This window comes from Folsomia candida, unplaced genomic scaffold (assembly GCF_002217175.1).
Source record: "Folsomia candida strain VU population unplaced genomic scaffold, ASM221717v1 Fcan01_Sc006, whole genome shotgun sequence".
Classification (NCBI taxonomy): Eukaryota; Metazoa; Arthropoda; class Collembola; order Entomobryomorpha; family Isotomidae; genus Folsomia; species Folsomia candida.
Genome location: NW_019091198.1, coordinates 115540 through 135497, shown reverse-complemented (window position 1 = coordinate 135497; position 19958 = coordinate 115540). Strand labels below are relative to the sequence as shown.

Here is a 19958-nt window from a genome sequence, read left to right as displayed (position 1 = left end):
GATATGGCAGAATACTTGGAGTGTGTAATTCTCTAATTGCAAATTATCTAATTCATTATGATTTTCAATTCGAAACATTTCGCCGTCTGGGGCCGTGCTGAGATGGCAAAACAAACAATTTTCACTCCAACATTTTTTTCTCCTTCCTTTCATATTGCATCACATTTATTTATTATTCATTTCGAATTTTCTAACCATCCTGATTTATAAAAGTTTAAAAACAAAGTAACGGTTCGTTCGATAGTAATAATTTTAGGATGATGGTCTTTACGTGCACGCACACGTCGTCGTCACATAAGAAAGACAATAATATATTCGGAATTGAAACGGTACGTGTAAAAATATTCCCGAGACCCGCACTTCCTATTTACGAACGAATGCCCTCATTTTTTTTCAAATTTATGCATATAAAACTGCTCATTATTCTGAACTTGTAACACGTACGTTTTAGCGAATCACTTATTTATGCATTTTATTTTCTCACGGGATAATAGCTTGACCATTGCTCATTATTTTTCTCTGGTGCCCATTTATGGAAGGGCAATATATATTTTAGCCATTAGCAAATATATAGTTCAATGTTACGCTTTTTTATTTTTGGTGAAGGTGAGACATGACCTATGCATCTGCACGGACGACATTATTATCGCCGTTTTGATGACACAATCAATATCGTCAAGGATCAAGTTTCATCATTTGTATGTACTAATAGAGCAGAGTCTAAAAACATGACACAAACCACCACCAAACAAATCCCACCATGGGTTGTCCTGTGATTGATGAAGTTTGGAAGTGTCTGCTGCGGGGGCCCATTTATTGGTGAAAGGAAGGAACCAAGAAACCCCTCCCATTGCGCGTTCTCTCTCTCTTTTAGTGGTCGCCGATTCAATCGTGGTCCTCCTAACGATAAAACGAGGATAAATAAGGAGGAATATGTGCGGTTGGCGACATGCTCACTTTGTGCACAAACATATCTCATATCGTAATAAGTAATTTGGACTTCCGGATTGTTGTTGCTCAATTGAATACGCAATCCATCAGCGTCAGTAGTCCAACGAAATTGGAGAGATTTAATACCACGAATTTAATTAATTAAATATAATCCCATCTAATTTGACGATAATAAGCATGGCGTACACAGAATGGTTGGTTATAGTTGCTCACTCACTCACTCATTCAGTCAGTCACTCACTAAATAACGCCACACAGAGAGATAGTGGAAATGAGTCCATGCTGAATCTGTGCCTTGCGGGTATTTCACTAAACAACCATCATCAGGCGAAGCGAATGGCAACATAAAAATTAATTAGCCTGCAAATCAGGTATCAATTCTACGATAAAATTTGTTTGTCGTGTTTCTCCTCCTAATTTCTTAACAGCATGACGAACCAATGAATCATGATACGCCACGAACGGTGTTTTGTGTGAAATGAATTTGCATACCAAAAGTAAAGCTGAATAAAATCGTACCATCGTCGTCGTCGTGACATAGTTGGCAGGCGGAACATTTTTAGTTCAATAATACTTTCTCCAGGGGAAAGTATCGTAGTCTGCAGGGTTGTGAAACGTGAGGGGACAAAACGTAAACCTTGTCACGATTCGCCTTGGAAAGAAATGTCCTCATATTTGAGATGGCATCGGAGATAATGTGTGACAAGTTTGAACTCGAGTATGCAGTGGTCAGTCTGCATAGATACGCATAAAGGATCTGTCTTAGAGTCTGCTTAAGAGGAATTTATTCGAATTCGTACGTGATGAAAATGATGGATGGTGGTTCTTTCTGGTTTGTCTCTCTCTCTCCTCCCTCGCCTCGGCCCCAGTTTTTTGTACATGTTTCAAAATATTTTGGTGTGGTTATTTATTAGACCTTTGATTCGTAGGATGAGAGCAGGAGATGATGAATAATGAGAAGTTTGGGAAGCAAAGAAGTATTCAAAAAAAGCGAAACGAGGAAATGCGGTGGAGCAGTTGCTTGACCATAATAACAACAATAAACATGAGACCACTATAGAATACACGTATTATAAAAGTTATGCAACATTATTAACTTTTGGTTGGACGGCCGTTGACCTGTGTACATAGTAGTAGTAGTCACATGGAGGAATGGATGGACATCGTACGTATGAAGGTCCGAATTTACCGACGGAATAAGTAGTATTAGGAACTTAACTTCTCGTCATAACCACTTTTTTGTTCCTTTTTCTCCAACAATTTCTCTCCTCGGAGGCTCCCTTCCTTCTTCCACCTTCAAAATGAGTATGTGTACCATGCAGCATGATACCTGAGCTATCATGACCATATCAGTCGCGTATCATTCACTAAAACTATCTATTACCCAGCAAACTTTGTCACTTTGTGAATCAAGATATTATTTTTGTTGCTAATATACTTACTCGTTCGCATTTCTTTCCGAATGTTTTCAGAAAAGAGTTGATGGACCATTACGGCGTGACGAGGTTATCGAGAAAAATGAAAAGAATAGCCACCACGTCAAGAGAGACAATTAATTTAACAGTCCACACATGCATTGCATGCGAACACATTTTTCCACGCTGAAATAACAATAATAATAAAAAGGGGTTCTTTCTATGCCTGTGGCATTTTGGTATGAAAAAGAGTTTTGAGAATGACCACTCTCGGATGTCAGGTACTTGATTGGTCTGTGTGCTCTTTCTTTCTTTATTTTGCAGCAATTTTCGTGGATCCCGAAATGTGGAAAAGTATAATACAATTGTTCATCGAAACACAAACGCATAACTGAACACGAGATTAGCAGCAGCACAGCGCAGGGATCTGCGTTATGTTAAGTGTGTGAATTTCCCATTTTTACATTGTGGTCATAATCATAATGATAATTAGTCAGAAAAAAACGTCTCACCCTCTTCCTCACACTTCCTACACATTTATCTATTCACTTGTTGTATGGCAAAGTCCAAGCAGTTGTGCTCAGAAGTAAGTATGCAAATGGTAACAGGACCAAAATTAAAATCCCACAATAGCTGCTTTCCCTAAATCCTTTATTAATCCAAGGAATTATCCTCATGCAGTTTAATGTGGAACAGTAATGACCTTCTGTTTGCCATTATTGTCACTTTTTTACGACGCGTTTGCATTTTTGACTTGAACAGCGCACATGGATTTTTATGCTAATCCATAAAATGATGACGCGTGATGGAGTTGAAATTCCCGAAATATTTGACCTCGGGAATGCAGTAAATAAATTCTGGCAAGCAATTGAATACTTATTTGTATGCCGTCATAGACAAATGTGTGGTTGAAATAAATAAGCGGTGTTGATGTTTGGCAAGACAGGATTAGAAATGAGACCGGTGTTGCACTTTATAAATCCCAAAGTCGTTGGTGGTGGTAGAAAGAAACGTATTAAATAATATGACGACGACGAGTGGATGGATATTACCGTGAGTGCGGCACAGTCTCCCAAACTGACAATCAGTACAAGTCGTACATAAGTGAGGCACTTGAGGCTACGATTATGTGATAATGCAGAATGTGTCTTCTTATTTTTCTCCATTATCACGCAAAACTGGGAAGCATATCCAATGGATAACCATCATTATACACCACTTGGACAGTGAAACAATTACTTTTTTGTTTTAATTTTACACCCAGCTTATTTTTGTCGTGTTCCTCTCGTACAACAAAGTGACGATAAATTACTCGTTTGTCTTTGTCAGGAGAGCGCTGTGCCCACGATCAGCATCCAATCCGCATCCTATTGTTTTTCTCATTCTGTGCTAAATTATGCACCCTTTGGAGGAGGCCAATTCTGGCTTAAATTCAAAATCTAGATAAATCTCTCTCTCTCTCTCGGCTTAAGATACCTTTCTTCCACTTTTATTCAAACACAAGACGCCGAAACGAGAGAGAGAATCGTAATAATAATGACAGGAGCAAGTTGTATGTATGTTGTACCTTTGTTTTTTCTCATCTCTTAAAATATGGGGATAAATTAATATGAATTTGCAATGTCTGAAAAATGTTCTCATCGTGCAGTGTGTGGAGGAGATTTCGAGAAAAGAGTTAATTTTACACCTCGAGTCAGGTTACTGCTTATTATTATTATTTTCTCGAAAAAGAAATATACGGGCGAGACACGTAAAGCTATAAGTAAGAGCAGCAGAGAGATGTTTTTTGTGGGCCCACAAGATTCTGACAGGTTGTGTGAAATGAAGTTCACGCTTTTAAAAATCACGCAGTCTTCCCAGTTCCCAGTTTAATTAGTGCCTTTCGAGTTTCAAGTCATAAAAACGTAGGACGACGCTTTCAACATCTTATTTTTGGAATTTAAACCCATTATTCGCCAATATCACTCACTCACTCACTGCTTGACACGAACTCACAAAAATAGTTTACATTTGCACACGAACGAACCACGGAAAAGTGGTAGCAAAGCAAAGCTCCATATCATCTTTGACGAGTATGAGCTCTTTCTTTCCGATGGAAATGCTTCTGCAAAAGGTAAAACAAAGCTCCTTTCCGCCCATTTATAATATGCATCCATCCACTGAGGTGAAATAAAATAACGAGCGCAATAATTTACCCACTCACTCACCGAGATCTTGACAACAATTGAATTTCGAGAAATAAATTCAAATTGTCTACATTTCTAAAAGTTTGAGAGAAAAGAATTTGCCAGAGGGTTATTTGCATGCAGGCACAGATGCTTATATCCTGACAAATTAGTGGACATCTAAAAGGCGTAAACTGGTCAAGAGAGAGAGAGAGAGAGAGGACAAAAAGTGGTGGTGGAGGACACAGGAGTATTTAGACATGAGAAAATCTCGGGGCTCTCATAATTACAGACGGTTAATAAGAACATCTTTAATCAGGTGGACGGGAATATAAGTCCTGCTGCTTGAGTGGCAAGTAGAAAAGAGCAATAAATTACCTTTCTGCAACTCCAATTCTGACAAACGCAGTAATTAAAATCTTCCTCCTCCAAAAATCCACCGTAATCCATCTTCCACTTCTTCTTCGCAAGAGATTCATAATAATCCTGCCTACTCATCATGTCTCATTCCTCAGAACAGTACATTATCCTACTACTGGGAATCCTACAAATAAATCTGCCCACGCTGCGATCTGCATATTCACTTTATCTCCTAAATCTCGCTCAATTTGCATCCACTTATTCCACACATAACAAGTTGAAATGCTTACTTGTTTGCCAAAATTTTCACCATACATTCATACTCCTTAATTTTTGTATGCACTTATGCACTTATACGAATATGTACGACAGAGCTGATTGGTCTGCCTGGTTGCTCCGAGAAGGGCGAGAGATGATGAAATGAGGGTAAAAATGTTTTCCCAATAATTTATGGAATTCGTAAAAGTGGGACACAAACGAAACGTGTGAGTGGAGGAAGGAAAGGGTTGAAAAAGTTGAATGTGTGGCCGCCTGGCCTGGTGTTAAAAAGAACAAATGAGCATATTTTATGTTTCCTTTATTGTTACGATCGAACGATGACGACGACAATGGGAGAGAGCAGAAGGTCGCTTCTGACCCATTTCTTTCGAGAGAAGGTGGTGGTGGGATCATCGGAGTCGCAGTCGTCGTCGTCGTCGTCGCCCGCTCGTCCGTTGCGACGGACATATTGCGAGCATTACCAAACCTTGCATCATACTGCACATTGTTGATGACGACGAGCGAGAAAAACCTTTGTCAAGCAATGAACTGGGAGCGGATCTGATGTGATGGGTGTTACAGAACAGCGGTGCAGGATGGCATCGTCCATTCAAATCTCAATGATGATGAATAATCTCCCACGAAAGGTCAACACAGCTTCACTTCTCTCCAGCAGCAGGTAAGGCATGGACGTATGCAAAAGGGTTCAGTCCAGTCACAGCAGACCTTGAAAATGCCATTACCCTATCCTTCAAATTTCCTAAAAACTATTACTCCACCAACAATGAGGAGAACCGTTGCGACGGGTTGCGGAGATCCATTCAGAATATGCGCAAAACAACATAAAGCCTTCATCAACAGATTGGTGCAGTTATTTACACATTTTATACGCCTCATCTGTTGATCTTTGCCCGAAATGGTGGAGCAGAGAGGAAAGGACACCAAAGAACGAGGGGAACAATGTATTTTACTTGCAACAGTAAGCAATTGTGTGCTCTCGTCATCATCGGCTGCCTATTATTACACCACTTCCACCATCCCCTTCACCACCAAGATTAGCTAAGACCAAGTCCCCATTATCTTGCAGGCTTCAGATATTCTCTTATCTAACAACACACCGGCCTTGAGAACGCACTTTGCTTAATAAGTCGTCTCTCACTGTGGTGGAGAGAGTGCTGTTTCTGACGCATCTCTTTTGCCGGAAATGTCAATGTTTACCGTACTGATCAAAATTAGCCTTGTGACAAATCTTGAAACGTATGGATACGCAGAATCAACTAGATAATGTGTATATATATTAGTCATTAATTAATATTTGGGGGGAATGAGATACTCCAGCAAGGGGTTGGTTTTATACGAATGAGGCAAGTTGAGACTCTTTGTTTGCTTCGAGTAAATCGAGTTGGGCACTTCTTCCACGAATAGTTTGGCAAAAATAAATCTTCACATTGTGTCAGGGTGGGTGTGAACTTTACATATTCGTTATTTGGGTAGCTCAACAGGAGGAAATGAGCATGTAGTGGTATGTACATATACCGTGTAACAAGTTGCCTGAAAGAGTTAGGTCATCTCGTTCGGGTTGTTTGCGTCGTTCAAGTCCAAGGTTGAGTGAGACCAAGAAGAGACCTAAGATATTTTCCTCTCGCAATCACAAATAGATTTCCTAAATTACAGAAGGATTCCATTTCAGACTCTGAATCCTTTCTTTCTTTTGACGGGACAATGATCTGCGAGACCTTGAGAACCGTTAGTAATCTTCATAATAATAATTCTGGAAGAAGACCAAGTTGACCCGAGATGAGGCTGCCACATATTTAAGACTGAGCTAAAAAGGGTTGACTACTACTAAATTATCATCATTCCCAATAAGCTTTACTCATGCACTCGATAATATCCATCCAGTGCCCTTGAACACTTTTGACAATGCCACCATCCAACCAACCCACACTTTTGGGTCTCTTCTCACCATATTTTTAGTCATGTTTGTCCATGCCCTTGCTCTGCCAGGTTTTTGGACAATTTTTCAATTACGTACTCGAATCAGGTGAAAAGTGCAGGTTGTTTCTTTGTGAGATGAGAACAGAGTTTATTTCCGGATTCCTCCAATTCTCCTCCCACCTTTGATAACGATAATGATGATGATGGCGTGTGTGTGAGATAAAAAGAGTGGAAAGTCGCATCAGGATTGAGCGAGATGCAGTATGTGCATTGAACACAATGAGTCAGTTATTTACGGGAGGAGTGAGACTAATGGGAAATCGGTGCCTAAGACGAAGAATGGACTCTGACTGACTGCTGACATCAATGGGATGTGAAAAGATGAGATGAAGATGATATGACGCCGTGAATTAGAAAAAATGCTTCAATCTGATTGGAAAGGTGATAGACATTGAATCTCAGCTTTCTTTCAGAGTTGCAAAATTTCAACCCTTAATTTACTCGCATTGCGTGGAAAAGGAAGTAGATGGGGAAATTGAGACAATGAAATTCTAGGTAAAAAAAGGGTAATTGTATTTCTGAATAAAATGAACCCATTTTTATTATTACGAATGTTAGAGAACGAGTTAATTGTTATTATCCATAACATTTTTACAGTTTTAACGAAATCTATTGCACTTTGGTTGTCCTGTTATTGCATCATAAGAGTGACAGTGATTTACAAGCAGTAAAACCCTTCAACTCCTACTACTGTCCTCATCACTAAATAATACATTTACCTATTGTCAATAATATTTCACTTTACAACGATTCTGCTAAAACTCACAAGGGTCGTAAAACAGCTAAAATGAATTATTAAACAACGCTACGTATATACCCTTCTACACCGTTTACCTCGATCGATTGATCAATTTGCCCCAACACATTGTCCGTTAAGAGCAATTCCAATTTAATAAATTATTTAGATTAACTTTCACGCAAAGAAACCACAAATTCCAATTATGCAAAAAGCACAGTTGCAGATTTTATGTATAAAAAGTAAACCAATTTCCTCGACCCTCACGTACATTCCGCATAACTCGTTACTTATTGGTTTTGGTTCTTCACCATTTTTGATACATTCCTAAATACGTAGATATTGACCCCTTCGTAGGAAGGGCTTGTTTCCATGAACCTTATTTACGAGTTTTTCGTGAATAATGAGCACATACATGCGTACGCAATACTACACAATAATGCGCATACATTTTTGCCGTTCTGTGGGCTCTTTGACATCTCTTTTGTTCAAGTTTATGACTTGGTCGGTCCGTCGGGTCGAACGAAATCTCTCATTTTCTTTCAACCATGTGTGTGTGTGACGAGATTGTCCCATTTTTACATATTTGACACTCAACAACAACAGGATTCCTACAATTCTGAAACAAACACTTGTATCTCAGAATCCGCAAAATGTAGGATCAGCTCTCGGCCAAGATGCGCGGAGAAGAATGAGAGGGTGGTTGGTTGCCAATGCTTTTGCTTGGTTCTTGGTGTGCTAAGGGGTGAGTGAGAATCAAGTAACATTTTATGATGCTGCTGCTGAGAGGAAAGGTTTGTTTTCACCCACAGCAGCAGAGCTTCATCTCATCTTGAGCCAACTTCAACCACCACTCCACAGTTGGACTTGCTGGGCATCGGACCACTTCGCAGTGAGACATCAGCAGCAGCCCTCAAATTCAGTTTGGTATCTCGTCTCGTCTTCGTTCCTCTCTCACAACAAACACTTATCGTAAATTGATCACTCACTTATCATTGTTAAGCACTTACTTATCTTCACCTCCAGCCAGAAAGATCTCGAAAATTTTACCTAATAACTCTGCAAAATACGAAGAAACTGGAGTCGAATTCCGGATGACAAGCCTCGCCTCGACATGCGACGAAGAAAACAATGTTGCTAATTAAATAGTGCGGATTGTTGTCGTGCCCGTGGAAAAGAAAAGCGAGTGACCTGACGACTCGAATTGCAATCATAACAAGTGAGAGTTGGAATATTGAGATTTTTTTCCTATTTTGTTTTCTGTGCTAAAAAAGGACGAAGAGGGTTTTGATTTCGGGTGCAACCCGACCTCGAACTACTCGAAAACCGGTGATGATCATGATGAGCATGACGGTAAGTGTAAAAAAATCGTAAAAAAGTTTATTAGCTGTTCCACTTTAACTCCTTGTTTTTCATTGAATGGAGAAATCGACACCTTTTGCGTGCCAAGAGAAATAGTAAATCTCACATTTCACCCGCTTCCTCCTTCCTCAACTGGGGTATTAGTAAAACTGTGTCAAATGCATCACACCCAAATTAAAAGTATGTCTCATTTTTAATGCGCAGTCATATCTCATCTCTGATGAGGGAATTGAGGGATGGACTTTGAGACGGGTTATTTTTGAGACCTGATATTTGCAAATGGGTCCAAACGGCGGAGAATTTCTTTGTTGAGGAGAGTGATTGGCATGAGCAAATAGTTCGGTCTCTCCGGAGCCGTTATTAGGCAGAGAGATGAAGGGGCAGAAAAAAGCTGTCATAAACTGAGAGTTATGATCACTCGGCCGATTATGAATGTGTAGGTGATTTTTTATTGTGCAAGAGAACGGAATTAGAGACCGAGTATTATTATTATTATTATTCATACAAAAAGTTTGAATTAGTGGAGAGACTTGGAGAAGGCGAGCTGGCTGTGTTGTTGGCTGACATGAGCATATCTGCCCATCCATCTATTTTTTATCCGAAAAGAGTTTCTACACTTTGTAGCAAGAAGAAGACTTTGTTTAATCTCAGGTAATGTAATGGGAACAAGAAGAGCGAAGTGCACCATTCTTTTTCGTCTCTCTACTTAACTTTCATCATCATCTTCTCGTGGGCATCACTAAAATTCTCTCCTTTTTCGCCGTCACATACACACACACGAAATGATGCATATTATTCGAAAAGTAGCTTAGCACACAGCATATTAATACAGATCGACGTGGTGGCGCTTTGGCAGAGACAAACTTCTTTCTCGACTCTTAAATTCTCAGACCTCTTCTCGACCAAGAAAAATCCACCTCAAGTCGGTCAGTCCATTTACGGCCAATAATTTCTTTCGGACATCTCACAAATATCTTCCTAATGACCCCAACCATCCAACTATTCGATCTCCATCCATCTCATATTTCTCGCCTGGATAATATTTTCCCGATACTAAAACATTGTTAAGCTCGCATTCCACAATTTATTTTAAGCGGGTATATACATACGTAAGAAATTTTGTCTGTAAAATCTCCCCATTTAGAAGTCAAACATTACATAATGTATTCACAAATTCCGCTTTCTGCACATATTTGCATATCTCCACGCACCTGGCTGGCTGGCTAAATTTGAGTGGAAAAGGTTGAATTGAATTATTTATCACCAGCACCATACACAATTTGGTATTCATAATTCTTCTCCTTCGTCCTCTTCTAGCTATCTCGGGAGTGTGATCAACACACTACCCATGCAAATTTATCTAATGTAAAATATAGTGGTTGAACCTTGTTTGATTGTGGGGTTGGTGGATTGGTGAATGCCCTGGGAATAAGAAATCAAAGAATTTTAGGTGATTATAAGCAGTTTATTTGCAGGACAGACTAGTCGCGTACGTACGTATGCATGGGGCTAGTTAGCTATCTGCATGGTACTCTTGATGACTTGATGATGCATATCATGCTTATGTACATAAATATATTGTACTCGCCATGTGGTGTGCTATTCATGTGGATAACTAAAAGTTGGAAAGTTATAAAAATACATTTTTTGGATTATTGACCAACTTGGATGGGGTTGCATGTCTCCAAATCCAAAATAATCATACCTCGCATGACAAAACCAATAAAAATAAGAACTTGAGAAATGAATGGACGACTTGTGCGAATATGACTTAAACGGCAGCAGAGCACTTGATCATATGACGACCAACATCAAAATTATCCTTCCCAACCAAGGCAAGGAGACAGACGAACGATGAGTAGTCCGTCAGTCATCATCGTACTTACGTAGGAATATGCAACAAGTAGCATGAGAACCTAGTAAAAAATCGTTTAAAGCTATTTAGAAATGGGTACAGTTGATGAGATAAGTTTTATTTTACTCAGAATTTATTCCCGTGTTCTCTTAATAATTTTAGTATAACGACCGCAATTGAAAATTATGCTTGGGCGATCAAGTCAATGTTGTTTGTGTGACATGACACAGAGTCGCAGTTAATAATTTAGTAGGAGCGGAATAATAAGTCTCAGATGGTGAGGAGGATGCTGATGCTTGGGTGAAATTGGACGACACATAACTAATAACTATGCACTGGTGGTTGGTTGGTTCATTTCATTTTGTGGTGTTTTTGATAAAGGTTATAATAATGAATAATGAAATATTTATGGGTAATAGTTAGTAAACCGGCTCACTGCTCACCTGCTACATCGTCGTCGCCGTCGACATAAGCGTCATCCAAAAATTGTTGAGAATGACCAACTATACATATTTAGAGGAGCTATGTATGTACATACGTGTGTGTGTGTAGCATGGCACGGCATTATTACTCACGGCCGAGTAATTCATTAGAAGAGAGGAAAGAGAGAAAAAGGGGCTTAAATTGGTAAACGTTTAATTAAATGCCAACCAAAATGCGTTCTTGGTCTGCTTTCGTCTGAACTGAAATTGGATGATGATTCACAAACAACATTTAAGGATCATTTCCACGAATAGAGTTGGCAAGACAGGATGTTTTGGCACTTGGGAAAATATAGATACAAAGAAGTTGCTCTGCTGCTGCGCATTCCACGGATCGTTTTAGTGACCCAGGTGTACTTACGTACATAGATATGTACACCTCACATCTAAGCACGGCGAAAGAGTGAAAGAGTTGAGAGTTGGAATTACCAAAAGATGATGATGAGCAACGAAAACAAGAAACTGACGCGAGAGACTTTTTTTGCTCTCAATAAAGCAAATCCTGAACCCAAGAAGTCCGAGACCAAATTATTACGACTCTTCTTGTTGTACGGATTATTTAAGACTCGTCGTCGTCCACTACTTATTACCCATCACACGGCGACGACTACTATTATAGCCATGTAGTCTCAATCCTCGGTTTGCACCCAGAAAGCAGAAAAGAAACAATGTAACAGCAATAAGCAACTCAAACAGTGAGGTGGTGGCGAGGAGCGCATAACTTGTAAATCTTGAACTTTGTGCAATTGATAATGGACGTGAGAGTACATCACAGCCGTTACTTTGCAACAACCACCAAATAACTACATCTTTTTCTAGCAAGAATTCAGGTTTGCATTAAGATAATTTAGGCCTTATAGTGCTACAACGTGTACGTACTTCCTATCTCTCGCCAGGCACATATGTACATACGTAATATGTCTCCCATTCAATTTCATACTCCACCAAACGAACAAACGAACGACGGAATGAATCTCTGGCAATTTCTAATTCCACCAAAAATCTAAAGTTGAATGGCGAGAATCTAGATCGTGGTGCATACTGCATGTACATACGTATGTCTGTGCGGGGATAGGTATGCATGTATGTACCACGCCACGCCATGGTAAAGGACGCCCTCACTTTATTATACATATGTCGACGTAGCACTTGATAACTTCAGGTCCTTCGTCAGCAGTCAACTACACACTCATTAGCCAATTTCAGCTCCATTACTTACTTCATTTGCCACATTACTTACGTACTCCAAGTGATGGTGGTGGTATTATGTGTGTACAACGGCAATAGTATAAGTTGTCTAGCTAAGGTCGTCGCGTCGCCTTTTTATTTTTGGGCACTTTTAGCAAATTCAGCTTTGAAAGTGCGACTTACGTGAGATTGGCCACGTTGTTTCGCGAGATGTGATTCTCTCATGGGTGTCTCTCGTCTTGGTGACATTTGAGCTAAAAACTTGTTTCCATTGCCCACAATCGCCTAGCACTATTTATGTTCGTATTCTCGCATGTCTTAACTTCCTCTACGGAATATTTTTGCATAATTTGATCTGAGTGAATAAACCAGTCAATTCTCAACTACCTGACTACATAATAATAATAGTCAGAACTTGATGGAAATGGTGTCTCGTTTACTTACTTTGTCGTTCATGCACTCGAGTGGTGCATCCCAAATGGACAAAGGGATGCAAACCAACAATCCACAACAACTACTGACCACCACCCGACGAGTAAATTATCAATTTACAAGTGGTCCTCCCTTAATTTGACCTCAAAGGCATTTAGGAACTAACTGGAATGGTGCAGTTTGGTAGGGAAAAAGGAGAAATATTTTACACTTGGAAAAATGAGATTGATTACTGCGTGCAATTCTTCAAGCCGGTCGTGGGGAGGTGGACGCGTACCGTGTAGCTGGTTGTTGCGGTGTGATGCAATAATCACGGTATGGTTTTGGTGGTGGAATTGAGATTATCTGGATATTACACACTTCTGCCCAAAAGGAAGGAAGAAAACAAGGGATCAAAATAAGAGGGCATAATTGACTCGGATTATTACAGAGTTTGGTTTTTGGTCTTGGGAAACGGCAAAATAGGAGGAGATGTAAATATAGGAGAACGTGTGGGCATTACAAGTTTAGAATAATGCGAAGACATCGTCGTCTTAGTCCACATCTTAAGTTAGAGGTCATGCACTTGTACTGTGCAGGCCAGATGCGGTCATTTCTAGAAACAGGTTTCCTCTCCTCCTCCTCTCTCTCTCTCTCCACCGCTTAATACGTAATACACATCCAACCACATGGACGTGGTGGCGGATTCCTCTTCTCCTTGCTATTTATTCCATTGTGTGCTGCACTTATTTTATTTTGCCTCCCACGTCCACTTGAGTCAGATCAAGAGAATATAAGTCTGCAGAATAGTATGCATGCGGCACACATATTGATTGGTCCTTCCCATCCTCGCATCCGACACAGAGTGAAATAACGCTAACCCAATCAATCGCTGCATCTACTCCCATTGAGATCATCATCATCATCATCCCCGCAAACCATTCAGTCATACGAGTCTGACTCAAGTGACAGATTTTTCCGTAGTTGCGTCTACAACAAACAAATCGGGTAGGAAGGGATTAGTTTGGCCATTGTTGTCGATTGTACAAAGTTAGGTAGTCGGCTAGATACGGGTTTGGGGTGAATTTTTGAGAGATAAACAATGCACTTTTTTCAGACCACCACGTTTGGCTCAAGTGTCCGAGAGAGAGAGAGAGAAATGTGATTGGGACACAATAATGTCATGCCATGCCAGTAACGCTATTTCGTTTATATGCAGATGGGGATATAAATATAGAGGGTGACTTGATTTATAGGGAGATGGATTAAAAGAGGATATAGATGAGAACGGGTTTTTGAATTCACGACGATTCCACCACCAGCACCAGCACCACGAGTACCTAAAACTGCCCAAATTAGAGCCCGGAAACCTGTGAGTCAAGGGCAAAATTTGAAGCCTTTGACCTCTACATTGTGCTGGAATGGAAGTCCAGTCCAGTCCAGTCAAGAAGAAGAAGAAGTGGTGGTTTTGCAGGAGAGAAGTTGTTGTTACGAGCCAGCCATAAACATTGCAGCAAAGCCAAGTGGTATTTATATCGCGTGGTGGATGAGGAGCTTCTCCCGATTCTCTTCTCTTGAGAAAATCCCTGCCATTTTGAGAAATTTGACAGTGTAATAATGTAAATGCGAGAGAAAAACTTGTCCATGCTACTTTTTTGGTGGTGAATTCTGCTATGGAAGTGAGCGAGCTATTTGCTATACAAAGTCCCACGTGGAGGAGGACGAAGCTAATGCAAAGGTGTTTCGAATCCACCGAAATGGGCAATGCATGCACGCAACTCTTTTTCATTTTCGTTTATATCCACTTTATTCTCCTTTTTGGTTCCATATCTTGCACAAGAATCGCTTAAATTCCTGCATTTCCGCATAGCAAAAAGCAGTACTTGTTGCTCTAACTTTTTTATGTACATGTGTATAACCATAATTTTTTTCCTTGGTGTCCAGGTTTCTGCACTAACTCTTCCGAAAAGAACACCAGTATCACCACGCCCCGGTTGTCGCCAAAATGAAGAGCTCCCAGTTGTTGCAGTTGTTATCGTCTGAAAGTAGAACCTGAAAAATTTAGCCCGAAAAACTCTCCAAAATAGTATTACCACTTTCCCTTTGCCAGTAGTGACTTCTTCAGTATAATTAATTTAGTTAAAATTGAATTGAGTGCCAGTGAAAATACAGCGTATGCCATGATGGTTTTGCGACACCTCGGTCCTCCTTCGACCACTGTCACGACCACAACCAGCCATGAAGAGCTCACCCACGACGATGACCGTGGGGGTGCTCCTATGGACCTCAGCAATAAGCATCACTCCGTCCTCCCCGAAATCCCACGACACCATCACCCGTTAAACCATCGGAATCAGTTCCTCTCCTCCATTCTGCCGCGGCCATTCTCATCCCCTCGCACCCCACCGTCTCACCTCCACAACAACTCCTACAACAACATCCTCAACAACAACAACAATAACAACAACGAACCCAAGTCCAACTCGCCCCAGTCTTCCAACTCAGAGGAGAACTCACCCCGAGGAAAGGGAGACGTGTGGCGATTGCGGAGAAAAGATCTAAGCAAAAGTAGTCGATGGCGAGATGGTGGCGGCGGTGGCAGTGGCGGTGGTCGGATGGCGAATAATAATGAGGACGACATATCCAACTCACACTCCTCCCCTGATTCCGGTCTTCACAGAGATTCCCCCGGTGAGGATGAGGATTTAATGATGATGTCTTCTCACTCGACCGCGACGACGCCACCGCTCCGGAAACAGGGTCAGCATTTGATCCCCCTCTCCATCATTCGGGCCCGCTATCCTCAACCCATGGAGGGTGGAGGGAATCTGTCTCAAGAAGATGAAGACAACAACTCCTCCACCACCAAAAAGAAGGACAAGGTGCTCACAAAACGGGCCCGTCTCGAGGAAATGGTAACCCACATAAAGTCATCCAAGGACAGGTCGAGACGAAATTCTGGTGATGATGACACCTCTTCCGGTGGTCATGCAACATCCAGCGATGAGATTATCGATGACGGGTCGAGAGAAGCAGTCCTCCAGAGCTACCACCAACCATTCCTTAACAACAAGGGGAATATTGGTTGTCTCAACTTGAAACGGACCAACCTGCATCACGACGCCGACATGATGATCATGGATGACGAGCCGTGCAATTTGGTGTGTTCAGAAGGTCGGGGCAGACCGGAAGATGAGGACGAAGAGGAAGAAGACCACCTCCAGTACAACGGATGGGTCAAAAATGCCAATAATAACAAGATTAATTCGTCATCATCCCCACAAAATAATAATAACAAGCCATCTCCCGACTCCCTCTCGACGACGGAAGCCGCCAAACTACTCGGCCTCGATCCAGAAACGTACCAGCAGCAAATGGTGCAACTTCAACTCACATCCGCCGCCATGTTGGGCGGAGATCCGACCGGGATGCTCAAAGGGATGGGCAATTATCCTCCCTGGGTTTATTTGGGCTACTACTCACAAATACTGCAGAGTTTCCAGGCCCAGGAAATTTTGAGACAATATGCCATGCAATCCAATAATCCTCTTACTCCGAATGTTAGTCAAGGAGAAAAGGTATGTCGACTCACTAGTTTTTTTCTCATGATAACTTTCACCCACAACTTTCTCTCACATTTCGAAGGGGAAAAGTTGGGTTCAGAATGCAACTGAAGGCTTTCACTCTTTGCAGAGTCCTAGTGTGCCTCGAAACAACCTCGGCTCCTCGTCCCGCTACAATTGTGCGTCCCCCCTCTCGCCAGCCGCCTCCTTGTCCGAGGGTCCCGCCGGGGTTGACTCGGACGGCTCCACCGTGGGACAAAGTACTCCAGGAAGTGCCAACAATGGGAAGCGAGCCCCCCGCGCGATGACCGGGCGACACGTTCGCACCGGAACGGGTGCCTCTCCCTCCACGTTACAAACGCTACGACAAAAAATAGAGGAACGGCAACGCATCAAAGCTCAACAGGCCAGAAACGAACTGCTCAACCAGCCAAACTCGAAGATAAAAAATAACAAATTTATGAAAAAATCGTCCCCCGGTAGCAAAAAGTAGTAAAATAAGTAAGCAAAATAAGCCATTTATGAATAATATTATCCTCAAAAACACATTATTATTATTATTATCACGACACGAGAGCCAGTTATACTTTTCCTTTCATTTATTGTAACCCATCAATTCCTACCAACAACCAAGCAACCAAACTTATACGATTAAGCGATCATGGAGAAGGTTATCCTCACCGGTGTAGAGAGAGAAAGAAAGAGTAGGGAAAAAAACGTGAAGAAAGTCATCGTAAATAAAATCTCCTGCCCACCGGTGCATGACGACCATACTCCATCGCTGCAACATGAAGCATTTATTAGCAGAGTCCTATTTTATCCTTTTAGTCTGCGGGTTGACAGACTTTTGGAATTAGTTGACCAGTTTTTCGCATTTTATTATAAAATGTATTTAATCCCCAGTAAAACGTTTTGCGCTATTATTTCCTCATCTACACACCTCCTAAACTACAAAAAAGGGTGTCGGCAGGTATTTGGCGAATAGTATTGCGTATAAAATTATTATTTTATTTATTATTTATTATTATTCACATGCCATTCTATTAATTATTCTCGCTGAAAGAATACTATGCATCTTGATGAGGAAGGAAGAATAGAGAGAATAGGAAACCAAACAAAGTCTCTACATTTACCTCACTTACTAAACACATTGTTGCTAAAGAAAGAAGGGTCGGAACTAACTTATTATCACTGTTCCTCGTCCGTGCATACATACGCATGTACCATATGAGACTTTAGGGCAGCTAACTAGGAAAACGAAGAAGGGGAAGCCAAGAATTTGAGACGACGTCTCAAATTAACCAAGTTTTTCTCACAGTGTCAAAACACACATTCTTCCAGGAGATGTAGAACCAAGTACTTTTAACAACCCTTAAAGATTGATTGAGCCAGTTCTTTTTTTTATTATTCACCAAACGATGGAGTTATTTAAGGAATTGTTAGTTAGCTAAAAATAAGTATTAAATAATTACTTTAGTCAGCCCAGTTTTTTTTACGAGGAGGAAAGAAAGCAGTAGCGAATCTTCACTAGCAACGCTCATGGCAGGAAATTATTATGGTGAACCGTTCAAGTGACAAGTCAGTATTGAAGAAGCATTTATATTGAGTATACAATACGCCCTTCGAAACACAAAGGACAGCAAACATGTCTTCCTATTGATATATTGCTGTCCATTATTATATTTCGTTATTTTGTATCCATCGTCGTCATTCCTATCGAACAAGAACGTAACGTAACTTAGGTGGTAAAGTACGAGTACATATTTATACATTTTTTATTATGTCTATTCATCCATCAACCCTCGGCAGCAGTAGAAGAAGAAAAAAAGCAATACGTCGTGTACTAGTTGTAGTGTAACTAAATAGTGTAGTAATAGCAGTTAGCAAGTAGTACATAAGTACTAGTGGTAGCAGGTCTTTTTATAAAATAGGATAAATATTAATGAGATGATGATGATGCTGATTGGTGGTATGTACTACTACAAATACAAATTTGTGTATGTGGGTAGATACAGCGACGAGTTTTGTTAATTGTATTATTAATCTGCAATAAAAATTACGGTGTGGCGTGGAGTCTTGGAAAATCCATGAACTTGTTATCAATTTATTTTACACAAGACAGTCAATGCTCAGTGTCAACCTGTTCTGAGGAGGAGAGAAATCTTATTATTCAGCCATATTCTTGTTCAATTGTTGTAATAGCAATAGTTCACACCGCTAGTTTTGTACAATTACTGTGTAACATGTGCGAAATGACCCCGTTATGCATACAAAATTATTATTAGAAATATTCCCATTTTCGGTTTTTACTGTTTTTTAGTAGCATGTGTAAAACCTCAATATTCACGTGCACGTACATATATGCAATGTAACGTTTTTTGGAGGAATGTGGTGATGACCGACTAAAAATTTTACTCAGAAATAATAAACTACGTCAATGCAGGTGATTGTTGTTGTTGTGCATGTAATTTATTTATCATCATCATTCCCTTAACTTGATGAAAGTCCGCTGCGCAAATTACTCCCTCATCACCATTGTTCACATTGCATGCAGATATACCTGGTTTTTCTTCTGATGATGCATATCACACAGCAAAACACCTGCAGAAGAGCAGAAACTTAGTTATTGTATAAAACTGGCTCCCACCACCCTCCATCTCACTCGAAGGAGAAGAATCTGACCAGATTATTGGATTTTGGTTCGAGTATGTGCATACATAATCTGCCTGCACGCATCGAGAAGATGAGATCAAATCAAGTGAACTGCGTAAATAAATGCGTAGATTTTTAGAGACGGAAGAAGAAGAAGAAGAAGATCCACTTTTATAAATTTTATCTTCTCCTCCTCCTCCTTCCTTCACGGCCATCGACTCGCATATTTATATTTGTAGCAGCAAAACGGCTAGAGAGCTGGTTAAATGTTTTTGATCAACAACAACAACAACTGGCTGTCCACGCACATGACGACGCTGGGTATGAAAGTTGCTCAGTGAAATGTACAATGAAATTACCTCTTGGACAGGAGTGCATAGGAATCAGGAACAAGATTCCACACAGCGACGCAACGCACATTAGTCAGAGAATGCGAATCAAAGAGATCCCAGAACTAGTTTCGTGGTATTTGGATTCTGATCATGTGTATGTGTGGGGATCTCTGTAAGTAGGCCTTTGGGCAAAGTCTTTGACCTGGCCCTTGGCTCTCCATACGTCGTCT

The 19958-nt window shown here is 40.7% G+C and overlaps 1 protein-coding gene across 1 annotated transcript; it reads left to right on the top strand.

Annotated features, from left to right (window-relative positions):
* The first annotated feature begins 8713 nt into the window (after positions 1-8713).
* Positions 8714-19191, top strand: LOC110851107 (uncharacterized protein DDB_G0283357). Its single transcript, XM_022098746.2, has 3 exons — positions 8714-9236; positions 15126-16759; positions 16875-19191. The coding sequence occupies exons 2-3, from the start codon at positions 15362-15364 to the stop codon at positions 17235-17237; spliced, it is 1761 nt and encodes a 586-aa protein (XP_021954438.1). The 5' UTR covers positions 8714-9236; positions 15126-15361; the 3' UTR covers positions 17238-19191.
* The last annotated feature ends 767 nt before the right edge of the window (positions 19192-19958 follow it).

What these genes read in the sequence shown, in the direction of transcription:
- LOC110851107 (XM_022098746.2), top strand. Translation starts at nt 15,362, where the DNA reads ATGATGGTTTTGCGACACCTCGGTCCTCCTTCGACCACTGTCACGACC. An exon ending in ATGTTAGTCAAGGAGAAAAG is followed by an intron (nt 16,760 to 16,874) that starts GTATGTCGACTC and finishes CACTCTTTGCAG; the next exon opens with AGTCCTAGTGTGCCTCGAAA.